The following is a 14,810-nucleotide window of genomic DNA, read 5'->3' as shown; positions in this document are numbered from 1 at the left end:
CAGTGTAAACGCGGTTTTAGAAAATAGGCAAAACAATTTTTTTGCGTTTTACGAATTCGAAAACCAGGTGTTTAGGGGTACCAAAGCTTACTGTTTCAAATTTCATCGAAATCGATTGAAAAATTCTCCTTTTATTGGCTCAATACTCTATATCGGGGATCGGTCTATATGGCAGCTATATCCATATATGGTACGATTTGGATGATATTTAACAAAAAGGTGTAGAGGGTTACCAAAACTCACCGTTTTAAATTTTATGGGCTCAAAACTCTTTATCGGGAGATCGGTCTATATAGCAGCTATACCCAAATATAAACACATTGAATGAAATTTTTTGAACTAACTCATCTACATTTATATTTCACTAGGATTAATTGTTTATAAGTGCTCTTTTTAACCCTACGGCGGGTAAGAAGGTCCCATGGGACCTTGTTCAATATAAAAATTTACAAAGAATTCGTTAAGCCATTACTTAAAAAAAATACATTTAACTCTCTGTCAAAATCAGTGTTTAATGCAACTCAGATTTTGTGTATGTCACTAGTTCGCGCCACTTTTCGTTGTTTGTGTGTGCTATGGTTCTTAACTATAATGCACACACACAACCAAAACTTGTTGACAGATAGTGCACTTCGCTGGTAATTATTTCATGGCTATATCCTTGAAATGTTGGGCTATTATCAAACGAGCCATATCGGCTCAGATGTCGATATATCTCCCATATGAAGTGGTGTTTGGACTTAAGTTCTTAACCCCTAGAAGCAAAATTAATATGCACCAATCCTTTGGTTGTGGACATAAAACTAAATTTTTTTATAAAAATCTATTTCGTTTGGGGATTTTATTAGAGGAAAAACATTTTAATTGGTGAAATTTTTGGGGATCTCTTAAAAAAATCTGGCAACCGTTATAAACAGTTTGTATTAATGGTGTACAATTTGGAGAGAAGATGGTCATAGTCAAATTTCTCGAGCCAATCTAAAAAAAGGAATTCCACCACTTTGTCACTCACATGTGTACTTACATCTTCTTGGCGGTTAGACGCTTTGAATCAACAATAGCCACATTTGCACTATGCTTCCTTTATTATTGGGTAGGTATGCATGTATGTATGTACACATTAGCATAAGCCAACGGTATGGAAAGATTATGAACAATAGTTTTGTGTGCCCATCGCTGATTTAAATATTTCTGCTGGTTGTAAACGGATTGACATGACAAACCGATGATGTCCTACCCTATGATGATGAGTACAAAAGTGACATTCAACATTTCCTTTTGTCAACGTTTACCGCCAAAATTCGAACGCTCGTCTATAACCGTATGTGGTGAGGGGTAACAGAAATCGTATTCTCTATGTCCACAGTGATGTATGTGTATATGCTTGCATGTATGTGTATATGCTTGCATGTATGTATATATGCTTGCATGTATGTCGGTTTACCCTCTAAGTGTAAACCATCCCAGCAGTCCAAACGTCTATCATGGCATTGTCTTCAAAGACTTCTTTAAGAAACTTTTATTAGCGACAAATTCACTAACCGTGTCCACAAAAAAGTTAACAAAGCTTTTTTTAATTTTTTAAACACTCTGTAGAGGACATCTTAGCAAACCGTGTTGCATAAACCGTCATCTGACAAAAGAACTTTGTTTTTTACATTAATAAAAAAGAAATCTAACTGTACCAAATAACGAAACAAAGAAGAATGTGATGGAACGTGACCAAGTCATTTGAGTATCAACGCCTAATGATATGCCTAGGTACCCATCAGTCCAAACGTCTATCAACACATTGTCTTCAAAGATTTCTCTAAAGGCCTGGTTATGCTTTTGTAAATGTTGTGTAAATGTAGAACAAATGTATCGTTAATGTAAAGAGCCAATTATGCTCATAACAAAACGTAGCATTTGACATTTCAAATAAAACAATCCTTAAAAAAAAAAACTTGAATGTGAGAGGGGGTCTGGCGGCGAAGAACTTCAGACAAGGGCAGGTCGGAGAAGACGGCCCTCCCCGCAGTGATAAGAGATGTTGAGACGTCTTTCCAACTGAAGGAGTAGGCGACCTTCTCGAATATTGAGAGGGCATTTAACAACGAGGAGATGGGTCGACAGCCACCGCCCTGAGCCGCATGGGGAGATAGAATACCAAGTTTCCCTTCTCGACACTATGCATGCGGTGGGCAAACTGAGGAGGGTTTCAGGAGACAGGGGCTGGATTATGGATATACAACGACACACACAACATTTCAGGCAAAGCTATGTGCCATAACGATAGACACAAAAGAAATTCTGGGAAGGGATTCACAGTTTTCGAAATCAGTTGTTGTTGCTGATTTTGTATCCACATTTGAATCGCTATCTCGATTCTCGTTAAACTGGTTCCGGTCATCGATCGCCTCGGGAAAGTTATTGCCATTGGTTATTAAAAGACGCCAATAGATCGATCGCCTTGTCACATCGAGTATCACAGGCACTCAGTATTTAAACAAGAGCCGTTGCAGCTCGGAATCTCACTGAGACTCTCCCTTCGGTACCGCTGATTTTACGCGACCGCAATTACAGCTACTCCGTATACGAAGACTTTTACTAACCGCAACTCACCCGATAGCTCTCGGCTGAGCTTCTCGTAATGCCAAAAAAATTGGAGTTCAGAGTTTCAACTGATGTGGTGCTAATAATCATCCCGAGTCTTACAGGTTGTCTGTTATACAATTTGATTGTTGAGGAATTCCCTAAACCTGTCTATGAACAAGTCAGTACAATTTTTGTATGTGAAATTTAAAATTGTATTTATTTTTTCTTCGAAAATCGGACACTCTCTAAAAGACATCGTAATTTTCATCTTAAATTACCTTCACTTAAATTATCATGAGAAATGATGACATTTTCGCTCACAAAATGTCGCTTAAAATGTCATGGATGATTTTCGCGACAACTATATGAAAATTTCATCAACGATATGAATGGGCTGTCGGATATATGTCTTCAAAGATTTAACTTGGTCATACACCCTTCCTTTAAGACGTCTTGACGACGCGGCCTGCTGGGATATATGGGCAACAATATACAACCGCACATAAATTCCCATACCCGCGTGCATAGGAAAAACGAACAGTACACACGTACAGTGTAAGCAAATTCGTGTGGCTTCGTTCGGTTGACGCATTGTTGTTATTTGACATAGCGTCTTCACTTAATTGATTGTTCGGATTTAACTGCCACTCACACAAACACAGTTTAGTATTTTCAACTGTGTTACTGTGCTCATCACCGCTGTAAATACGACATACATCTATCTATGGAAGGGTAACAATGTGCACCTGATGTTAAGTAACCCAGTGGCGGAATGAAGAAGGTGATTACGAATTCAGGCCTGTTTATAAGGCCTGTGTTAATTCTGATTTTTTATTATGCCTGTAAGGAGGTGTAAGGCCTGTTAACAGGACTTCTTTTTTCTTTCCTTTTGCCACTATACATAGCACGCCATTACACGTTCTCTTCTTCTGAAAGTAGGTTGTAATATGTGTACACATTGCCTTTCACTTCTTTAAACCAGGTGTTTATAATGATATGATGCAATCTGAGTTTGTTTTGTGTCAAATGAGCAGCAAATGTCAAAGGCTTAATAACACAGCTGTGATTATTTTTTCTAAAATCTCGAGGGCGTGTTCTATTCGATCTGATATTCCACACATAAGCCACAAAACAGTGTTATAATGATGAAAATACAAAAATAAATCACATTTGAAGAAGATAAGTTGTAAAACAAAGTTTATATCTAAAACCGCGTTGACATTTCAATTTTCGGCATTTGCCACTCAAGGTATTTTCTTTGGGGGTAGAGTTTTGTTGTTGTGCCATTGACCCTACCTCTTAATTGTGCCATGAAAGAACGAAAAAAGTAACGACATGTACGGTATATAAAAACAAAATATTTCTTCTGGAGTTGACATCCTTTGATGGGCCAAATTGTCTACTCTCGCTTTTGATTCAACGCAACTTTAAACGACGTCATCAAAGACAAATAAATGTTATCTCTTCAGTGACGTACAATAAAGACAACTTTGCATAAAATAAAGGTAAATTTTTTCATTTAATTTTTTGCAATAATATGTCATAGTACCAAAGTATTTTCAATTTAATTAATTGGATTTTCTATAAATTTATTTTGTTTGTACCTTAATGCTTTTAATACGAACTTTGGAAGAGTTAATTTTCCAGTTTTTATATAGCAGTTCTTACTTACACTCCAGCATAATGTCTCAATAGACCTGAAGACCATTTTTACGGAAATTAATGATAAGGCCTGCATTTCTGGCCCACCCTATGTAAAATTGAAAGGAAGATGCTATAGGCTAAAAAGGCCTCTGGAATGTCTAGACAGGCCTGCCTGAAAAGAGGCCTAAAGACATGAACTCCGCCGCTGTGTACATCTCCCTCAAAGCGCGCATACGTGTGTGTGTGTGTGCTACACTGAACAATATCCCCTACATAATTTAATTGCCCTCTTCAAAGTTACTACGAAGAAAACATTGAAAGAAATGAGAGAATCAGACAATCGGCCACCGACCCACTATCATGAAAACTGTACAACAGACATTACATGTTAACAGTGTAGAGCAAAAATATGATAACAATATTGTCATTTGTTCTCTTGTATGGCTTGTGTTGAAATAGCAAGTTAGAAGATTTTTCGAGACAGCAAGCAACAGATGTGTTGTTTTGGCTTTTGGCACGCCGTTTCAACTTGATAATAAAAAAGGTCAAATATCTTATAGTGTAAACCTGAATTGAATAGCAATCATTAATATGAGAGGAGTACCCCGCTTCTTAATAGAAGGCTCACGGGTAAATTTGCATCCCCTGTGACGCTAAAGAAGTTGACATCGTTTGATCGTGGAATCGTACATTCTGTTTTGGCCACAGCAATAGGTTAGTTGGTAGCAGGATGTGTACTCAGTATATTTCAAGATATATTCATCTACAGGTAGTGGCAGCTGCCCAACAATAAAATATTGAGTGCACTATCTGTCAAATTAAGTGATAAGTGCAACTCTGATTTTTTGTCTGTTACTAGTTCGCGCCATTTTTTGTTGTTTGTGTGTGTTGTTGTTCTTAACTATAATACACACACAACCAAAACTCGTTGACAAAAGGTGCACTTCGAGAGAGAAAATTGTACTCGGTTATTTACGGTACACTACAAGATATATTCATTTACAGGTAGTGGCAGTTGCCCATCAACAAAATATTGAGTTCACTATCCGTCAAAATCAGTGATTAGTGAGTTAACTCTGATTTTGAGTATGTTACTAGTTGTTTGTGTGTGTTATGGTTCTTAACTTAACAACAAAAACTCGTTGACAGATAATGCATTTCCCGAGAAAAATTTTATTCAGCTGTTTTCGGTACACTACCTGGTAGTTATGTCATGCAACATTACCTGGTAATTATGTCATGGTACTAAGTTCACCATTGAGTAGAAATTTGACATTCATTAAAGTGTGGACATGATAAAAAATGGAATTTTCGTTCGTTGTTTTTTAAATAAACGACAGTTGTTAGCTATTGTAGCTATTCCACTTTTATTTGTATAACAACACTACGCAAACCACAAAATAAGTACTCTTGGAAAAACATATGAAGGGAGGGTTTTATATATGTCTTTTTATTGTGAAAAAGGTTTTTTGAGGATTTATACAATAAGTGAAATATGCCGCATACTATTGGACGATGTAACACAAACAAAAGTCATACAACGATACACAAGGCAGCTACTATGGTACAGTGATGCAAGTGGCCAAGAAGAATTTGACAGGTAGGAGCAGTTGGCCAACAGCAGAAAATCGAGTGCCCTATCTGTCAAAATCAGTGATTAGTGCAACTCTAATATTGAATATGTTACTAGTTTGCGCCATTTTCTTTGCTTGTGTGTACTATGGTTCTTAACTAAAAAAAACCCACATACAACCGAACGTTATGAAGTCTCGTTGACAGATAGTGTACTCCGCGAGAAAAATTTTACTTAGCTGTTTGCTGTACACTACATGGGTAAATTTGTCTTGCTTGTGACCCAGTCCGTGAGCAATTATTACATTTACAATTAATTGAAGCGAAATTTGTATCGACGCAGCGACATATCGCAACTATTTTGCTCATTGAACGCATTACTAATTCTACGGAATGTGTTATCATTTTCTTCGTCACCAATTTTTTTATATAGCATTTTTACAGTTTTTCAGGCGAAAAGTCGAAGTCAGTACGTACTAGGTTCTCTGAATAAGGTTGTGCCAAGTGATCAGCCGACATACTTTTTTTTAATTTTTGGCAGTACTTGGCTTTGAGGATGTCAAATTGTTCTCTTTTCACAATCATTCTTTGTTAACGTTTTCTTCTATTTGATGACATTTTCAATCGGCATATTTGCCATCCACAAAGATAATCATGGGGCCCAAGGCGTATTTATCAGGTGGCCGCATCAACCCAGCTGAGAGAATTTGATATGTCATCTTATTTTTGAATTCGCCGTACAAAAATATAAACTTCAAAATAATTAATTTATAAATTGTGTTTGCTGCTGTTATGGTTTTTAAAGTTAGGGTATATAATGGCACGCGTCTAGCAACCTCATTTACTTTCAGTTTCACTCAGGGAACTTAGATATATTGCGTCGCCCCCGAAAGATTCAAAAGGCGCAGAAGCACAATGCCAGACATTAAAATGAAGAAGACTAGGTGCCAACATGCATTACAAAACGGCCAGGAGGTCCGGAGAAGCTCCCTCCAATATGCAATTTAAAGTTGTAGTAGTCAAGAATGGCGAAAGGACTTTTGCATCAAGATAATTTAAACAGGAAAATAGATTTTGGGTAGCCATAATCCTACAATAGGTGCTCCACCGTCCATGACTTCTCCTCCTCATACCTACAAATCAAGCTTAAGTCTGCCATGTTACCAGCGCAAGGTCACAGGAAATAAAAATCGTATGAAACTGGATCTGATAACTATTGCAAGTGCTAATCATGATACAAAGAGGTAGCGTCATTAGCCAAACAACTAAAATATACCCCCAACGAAACTACATTAAGTAAATTGGATTGTCAAAATGGTTTTAGAAATAAACTTTGTTTTACAACATATCTTCTTCAAATGTGTTTTATATTTGTATTTTCATCATTATAACACTGTTTTGTTGCTTATGTGTGGAATATCAGATCAAATAGAACATATTTTTAAGATTAAAAAAATCACAGCTGTGTTATCAAGCCTTTGACATTTAGATTTACTGCAAAATCAAAACAAATATAAAACAATGTACACAGTTGTTCGTATGACTTCACCTTATAAGTGCATCCTGGTGCTTAATTAAAATCTAAACTTTCTTCCTGAGTAATGCCTTTTGCAACAAGCCGTGCTTAGACGTTTTGTTGCAACAGTGTGTTGTTGTTTTGTTGCAGCAGTGTTGACATCATTATTATACTACATTTTGAAATCCGATTTAAATTGGATCGATTTTTCACTTGGTGGATGTTCATCTAGAATCCACGTTTTATATGAATTAAGTTTTCCGATGCTATCACTCCTTGGAAATGAACAGGGTCACTTTAAACATTCCCTGCGAAGCCGAAAATTTACAACTGTTCTATTTTGTGGCAGATTTTCTTAAAGGTCTATCGTGATTGATTTGTCTACGGTTTGTACTGGGTGATCACGACCTATCAGTTTGTCTTCCATTCCAATAGGATTTTAATCTCTAGTTAACGTTCGACATATTTAGACTCTCACCATTAAAGCTTGATGTGGGAAATGAAAACAGCAGAGCGAAATTTTTGCTAGAATAGCAATCCTTTTTGGGCATGTTGAATAAGAACTTTTGTTGAGCATAGGTTTCATAAAATTCACAAAATCCGTAAATTTTCATAAAGTAACGTAACAAATCCAGTGAAATCGTTTTTTGTTAAGTAAAATGTACTCACATTCGTATCCCCATTTCATTTAATTGGTCTCGATTTTATAAATCTAATGTAAGTAATTAAAAACTGTTCTTCGTGCAATGAATTATTGATAGGTATGTACATATACATTTGTATTGCTTTGTAAAACAAACAGGTTTCAAAATATTGATTTATTAGTTTATTTGTACCGCTTACTTAGTTTTAGTCTACCTGTACTTTTGTGCCACACTGTAAATCGTAAAATTGTAAAAAAGAAAATAGGAATATTTAAATGGAACCCACAAGATACATGTGCATGTACAACTTTGAGATGTACATACATACAAACATACACATTTGATTGTTTATAAATTTAATCGGTTATTATTGAGTCGTATGGTTACCTGAGAAAATTTCGGAAATGAGGCATAAAGCTCACAGAAAGCTTACTGTGATTTAAACTAGAACAAAAACAACTTGATTCTTGAAAATGACACATCACATTTCTGCTACTCAACAACACCGAACTGATAATGGCATACAAAATATTGTTTACAGTTCTACCAGGCCACAAGCAATTAAGTACATGTATCTATGAAATCTAAGTAATCCTGGTCCAGGTATTGCATGTGCTTCTAAAAATCATTTGGGCTCCGACATCCACGTGGGCAGTGCTCGTGCAGCAGGCCTTCAACATGCTTGTACAGTAGGATCGAACATTAAATTCCCGCTCAAAAAGAATTTTGAAAGTAGGCATAAACCTTATCTGCTATTAGTAATACAGAAATACTAAAGTCATTAGTAAAAAAGGGCTTGGGTGACATGAAAACCAACGAAACAATCATTCATTCATCAATCTAACCAATATCATCATCCCATTCCACACCATACCATAACATCCACCAAGCAACCAACCTATTGAACCAATGAAACTAAGACTTTTTTAAGTAACCCTACATTTTAACCAGAATGGTCGAATAGATTAACGTATGCCCAACAGCCGACCCACCAAAATGACAAACATCTATAAGTTACAAAGTATAACAAACTGACGGACCGACCGACCTAGAGCCCGACCAACCACCGTCTACGAACGTTAGCCGGCCTGTGTACTGTGACTGCTATGGGTAAATTTAACGTCAATACAATTTTCAAATTTACCGCCAAACATCACTTTTGAAACTCTGAGCCAACTGTACTCATGGAACCCTAGCAAAATTTGTATGGAAATACTCAAGAAGCCCACTTGCTTGGGCATTTTCTGATTCCCGTTTGATCAGATCGACCCAAAAGTTATACCAAAAAGTAGAGGGGTTTTTTCTCCAACGATTGACATCCTCGGAGGGTATTTTGAAATAGCGGATGACTCATAATTCGGGATCAAAGCCCCACAACCTCAAAGACTTTGAGATGCAAGCAATTCGTTACCGTCAACATTGAGTTTGCATCGAAATAGACGCCTTCAGTCGAGTACGGACATCCATCGGGTACACATCTCGTGGTGGTTGAAAACCAAACACTATTTACTAGCATTCACATATCTTTCTTTACCTATAAGCAGGCAGTCAGGCATTTTTCTCTGAAGCGAATACGATTGTTTTTGCATGAGCATACAGCCACACAATAAAAGCTGAAACAGATTGCAAACATTTCGAGAGTACATTTAGCCAGCGACTCACTACCTAACAGATACCAAACACACTAACAACAGAATACTAGCCGTGCTAACGTATTAGAGGGATAGAGAGGCAAATACGTGTGCTTGCTTACTTGCTTGTTGGCTGCTTGCTTAAACCACACACTCGGTCGAAAAAGTATTTTAATACTTAAATACACACCGCTAACGAAAAATTAAACAGTGTGTCTGTGTTGCTCGTTGGGTACGGTTCTCAGTGCAAGGAAGTGTTTTAAAGCAAGAAAAGAAATCAAAAGATATTTCAAAGAGAAATATTTTGAAAGAAAAATTGTAAATTTTTGTAATAAAATTACAATTTATTTATAAAGTGAAAAAATTGAAAAGTATATAACTAAAGTTATATAACTCACACAAAAAAAAATATTTTATTACAAATAATATATTGAAAACACAACAGAAATGTCTGCCGCCACAGAACAACAAAATAACGGTGATGTAGCTATTGAGAAAGTTGCCGCCGATGCAGTCAAAGAAGATTTAAAATCAAAGAAACCTGCAGACAGCAAACCAGCGGCGGCTGATAATGGAACAGCGTCGAAGGATGAAGCTCATGATGATGCCGCACCCGCTAAAGAACCAGTTAAAGGAACAAAACGGCCTGCAGATGTAAGTAGTACCACTTAAACATCCTTTCATATACTAGCTATGTATATAGAATACATTTTTAAAATCGTTGGCAGAAGAAAAGTTTTAAAAGTAGCAGATCTTGTCGTCATAGATGTTATTTCACGTCAATATTAATAATCAATATAAAAATTTAATTACTTGTATGATAACATTCTAGAATTTGGGGTGTTGATGATATGTGGGTATAGAAAAAATAAGCACGCAGAAAAGGTGGTCTATTGGTTGGTTGGTCTTAAACGAGATTTCCGTCAAGAAGAAGAGCAGTCACCCACAGAATATTTGTCGTAAGCGCGCGCATTTTCATATCATACTACCACACATACTTTTCTCTCTCATCCCATCATCATCATAGTCACTGTGCGTTTCCTTTCGAAATACCGTAATAAATGGCCGAGACAAGGGACCGACTTTAAATCCTGTGTATAAAAACCTTTAAATAACTACAAGGATATGAAGCTTGCCTATACCCGGATATCAATTCGCTTAGGAAAAAAGCGTAGGCGAAAGAAATTAGCCTTAATAAATATTTTGGGGCTTAAAGATAGAGAGAGCAAAAAAATGTGATCATGTTGACGATACCAAAAAATGCATTTAATAATAAATGTATTTTGATTATATTTGTAATGATTCGAATGATGCAGCGTGTTTGAAATTCATTCATTGCAAAAAATATACTCTATTATATACATATTTACATACAGCAAACATACACATGCTGTCGCAAAGCGTTTGATATGCATGTATATAAAACAATTACATGTTTTCTAACTTGCAAACACAAACAAAACGCTGTGCCCAAACACATGCATACTACGTTTACTCAGGAGAATGTATGCTTATGAGGAAAAAACTTAAATTTAATGAGAATAACCTCAAACAACAACGATACGCAAAAAAAATTACAAAGCAAAAGATAATAATACCGGCCGGTTTATCATCTCGACTAGACCATTCGATTAGGGATTTCTTTTTTCAATAGACTATTTAAAATATTTTTTTTGGGAATTTGTTTCCGCGTCAGAAATATTTTCGAAAAACCATTGGTCAAGAACATGATGATGGCACCATGACACCAGCCAAACTAAACTCAATACAATAATAATGGGTTAGACCTATCTATCATTAATACATAGTTAATGTCGCAGTCTCCTGTGGTAAATCATGGGGCACCATGTGTACAGTCTCTGTATTAAAGTAGGTGAAAAAGCAAGCCAAGACGCTGTGGCATTTTTGTATGTTATTTTATGGCTACTTTGTTATTCACTTGTTTGTTTTCATATAATAATCACACGCACACACACAAAATACATACCATAACAAAATCTATGGCGGTACACATGGATCCAAAACAAAACTTGAAAATCTGAATTAGTAATTTCTTTACATTCCCTTTTGATGTTTCCAAATAGTTCCCATTGTTGTTGTGAGTTATTTGCCAGCTTTTCTGAATGTGAGTGTGTGCTGCTTTGTATGGGAAAACCATTGCAGAAAACAACACTTGTGTTATTGAAAGAAATAAAAGTGAAGAGATAAATAAAGGTGAAATACAAAACAGAACCATGTGTTTGTATGAGATACATCTTCGAATAGAGAGATTGAGAGAGAAAAAGTGTTCTCTATCCTCTTGTGCTCATTTCTCAGGGTCGAGCAATAAAGTACAATAGTACATTCTTTAGTACAGATTTAGATCTAATTTAAGACGCATTCTAGAAAAAGCAAATTTCTCACATATCAATGAGTGTTGTCCGATTCAAGTTTAAGCTCATTGATAAGAGACCTTTCTGTAGCCGAGTCGGAACAGCATGCCGCAGTGCGACACCTCTTACAAATTTACATACAGTCGTTCATTGATAGAAGGTTTTCAACCGCAATATATTTCCCTTGACGTTTAGCTCAGTACGTATTTTTGGTTTTATGTTTGATTGAACGTAAATAATCAATGCAACGATGTCATAAAATAATAATCAGAAGAAGCAAAAAATGTACGAAACTTTGGGAAATTATGCAATAATTTATTTGTCAAATAAAAAGGACAACTAATTCATTAAAAAATTCATTCGTTGCTTTTTTGATTGTAAGTAGAGGTCAATACTAAAAATTTGGTTTTAGTACAATTGAGAAAATGACGCATGTAGTCTGACTTGCTATACAACTATTCTTTATACTATAACTGTTTTGGCTTGTTTTGTTCTGTACCAACTTTGGTATATGGCCGCTCTCTCTTATCCTCTCTCTCTCTCTCTCACTTAATCTAAACAAAAATACCAGTTCGTTATGCAGTCGTCTTTTAGTAGTGCAATGGTACAAAGGCACACAATGATAACAGCAAATGCCCCGCCGGTGACGACAAAGTGTACAATGTGCAATAGACAAGAGTCGTTGGCGTCTCGTCAACCTCATGCTTATATATAGATGCTTAGTATATACATATGTACGTGTGCATATGTATAAACCGGTGTCTGCAACATCGCCCTATATATTTTCAGTGACATTTTCTCTCTTGTGCCATTTTTCATTTCCTTTTTATTTTTCTTTGTGTTTTGTTATCATGTATTTTTTTTTGTTTGATATTTTTGCGCAATTTGCAGTCTTTCCGTTACCTCGTTTTCAAATGAATGAATTTCAGCAAAGAAACAAAGAGCAAAATAAATTGAAGATAATAGTGAATGTGTGCTACTCTTTGAATCACCCCTAAATTCTCACAACGTCCTCTGTTAAACGTGGTGTGTGTGCGTGCATGTTGAATGTTATCTTGGCTGTTACTGTTAGAGAGACACGAGTATCGGTGTTAATCATTTGAACTGGTAATACAAGTACAGTTTTGGTTTAGTGATTATAGCAAACTAACTGCCAACATTTTATTAGCCCTTAGTCTCTTAGGTCACTTACAGTTATTAAATATTAATCATGCTTGTGTATGCAATGAAATTGAGAATTTATTTTTTCAAATCAACTGTTTTTACAGGCTAAGAACTCAGATTCGAAGAAAGCTAAAAAAGACAAACCAGTGGACGAATCTGATGATGAGGACGGCATCGACGAGGAGGAAGTCATAGATGAAGAGGAGGGCAATGAAGGTGACAGTGATATCGGTAGTGATGAATACGATATCCAATATGATGGTGAAGAAGATGACATAGAATGCGAAGGTGAGTTAAATCATTGTTGTACATTTAAATGCACCCCATTAATGGCAATGACAAATTTTATTAATAATTATTGTTTTGTGTCTTTTGTCTATTTATTCCAGATGATGATGAAAATGACGATGGTTCGGGTTCTGATGATCAAGCGTAATGATAATGTAGTAGTCAAAACCACTTAAATTAAAATTATTTCAAACAAAAGAAGGAAATCAACAAAAACCGAAAACACACTAAAAGAATAAACACAGAAACAAAACATTTTAAATAATATACAAATTCGTTGCTGTATTCTGTAAACTGCCATATGCATTTCATTACCCACTCTTTTTTTAACGAACTTCTAATTCAAACGTTATATCCTCCCTATAATGGAAAACCAATAACTGTTTTTTTGTTTAGCATAAAGACATTTGAGTTACAACTTCGCCAAAAAAACCCACGAAATGATATTGGCTAGTTTGCATGGTACACCAATGAGACAGAATTTTATGTAAAGAAATAATTTTTTATTTCTTATTAATTTTTGTAATATGTATGAATGTGTTTCACCCTGTTTTTTTTACAAAGAAATAATGTTTATTTGACAAAAGAAAGGCAGAATCACATAAGATTTTTCTTTTTCGCTCTATATATATATATTTTTAAGTCATCTTTTTTATATATATTATTTAAAAAAGTATGTATAATTTAACCATAAACAATTAATGAAAAAACTGAAAAAATACAAAAAAGTAAACACAAAACCATTAATTAAGCATTAGACGTTATATCTGTAGCTATAAAAACAAAGAAGAAAAAAAAACAAAATACAAACAAAAAGTATTTAAATAAAACAAAATTGAAAAACACAAATATTATGTTGTATCTACCTGTTATTTTCTTCATTGAGAAACCTAATCGGACCCAACTATTCGGTGTGCACAGGGAAAATTTTGATAAGCTTTATTTTATTAATATATCTAAAAAAATTATAATGCCGTGGTTTGTCAAGATCCACCTTGTTAATTTTGTCTATTTGCTTCTGAATAATAAGGGGAGATCTAATCAAGACTATCATAAGTCAGGTGGCGTTAACATTACTGAGAGGGTACACAATAGCGGGTATAAATCAGCAGTCAAAACTCGATGACATTCTGTAAATTAACAAGATTTTTTTTTGAATATTTCTGTTGCACAGTTTTCTCTTTAGTTTCAACGATCAAAACACACCAGTCCTTAAGTACACTGAGATTGACTGTACGGAAACTCTCTCTCTCTCTCTCTCTTGAAAGCAAAGTCTTCTTCCATCGTAGCATAGAAACAGCAATTTGTAATATAGTTGTTGTTGTAGCCACATTTTCATATGGAGGTGGCGATCCTCGTCAAGCTTCTATGGGTGAGCAAGCTCGTTCCGGTCCAAAGGACC

General features: G+C 35.5%; 1 protein-coding gene across 1 annotated transcript; it reads left to right on the top strand.

The window, feature by feature from the left end:
• Window positions 1-9,390: 9,390 nt before the first annotated feature.
• On the top strand, window positions 9,391-13,609 carry LOC106087234 (bacchus). Its single transcript, XM_013252206.2, has 3 exons — window positions 9,391-10,238; window positions 13,225-13,408; window positions 13,510-13,609. Exons 1-3 carry the CDS (start codon window positions 10,032-10,034, stop codon window positions 13,554-13,556), a joined length of 438 nt encoding a protein of 145 aa, XP_013107660.1. The 5' UTR covers window positions 9,391-10,031; the 3' UTR covers window positions 13,557-13,609.
• The last annotated feature ends 1,201 nt before the right edge of the window (window positions 13,610-14,810 follow it).

This window comes from Stomoxys calcitrans, chromosome 3, assembly GCF_963082655.1.
Source record: "Stomoxys calcitrans chromosome 3, idStoCalc2.1, whole genome shotgun sequence".
Classification (NCBI taxonomy): domain Eukaryota; kingdom Metazoa; phylum Arthropoda; class Insecta; order Diptera; family Muscidae; genus Stomoxys; species Stomoxys calcitrans.
This window is presented reverse-complemented; position numbering and strand designations above follow the sequence as displayed.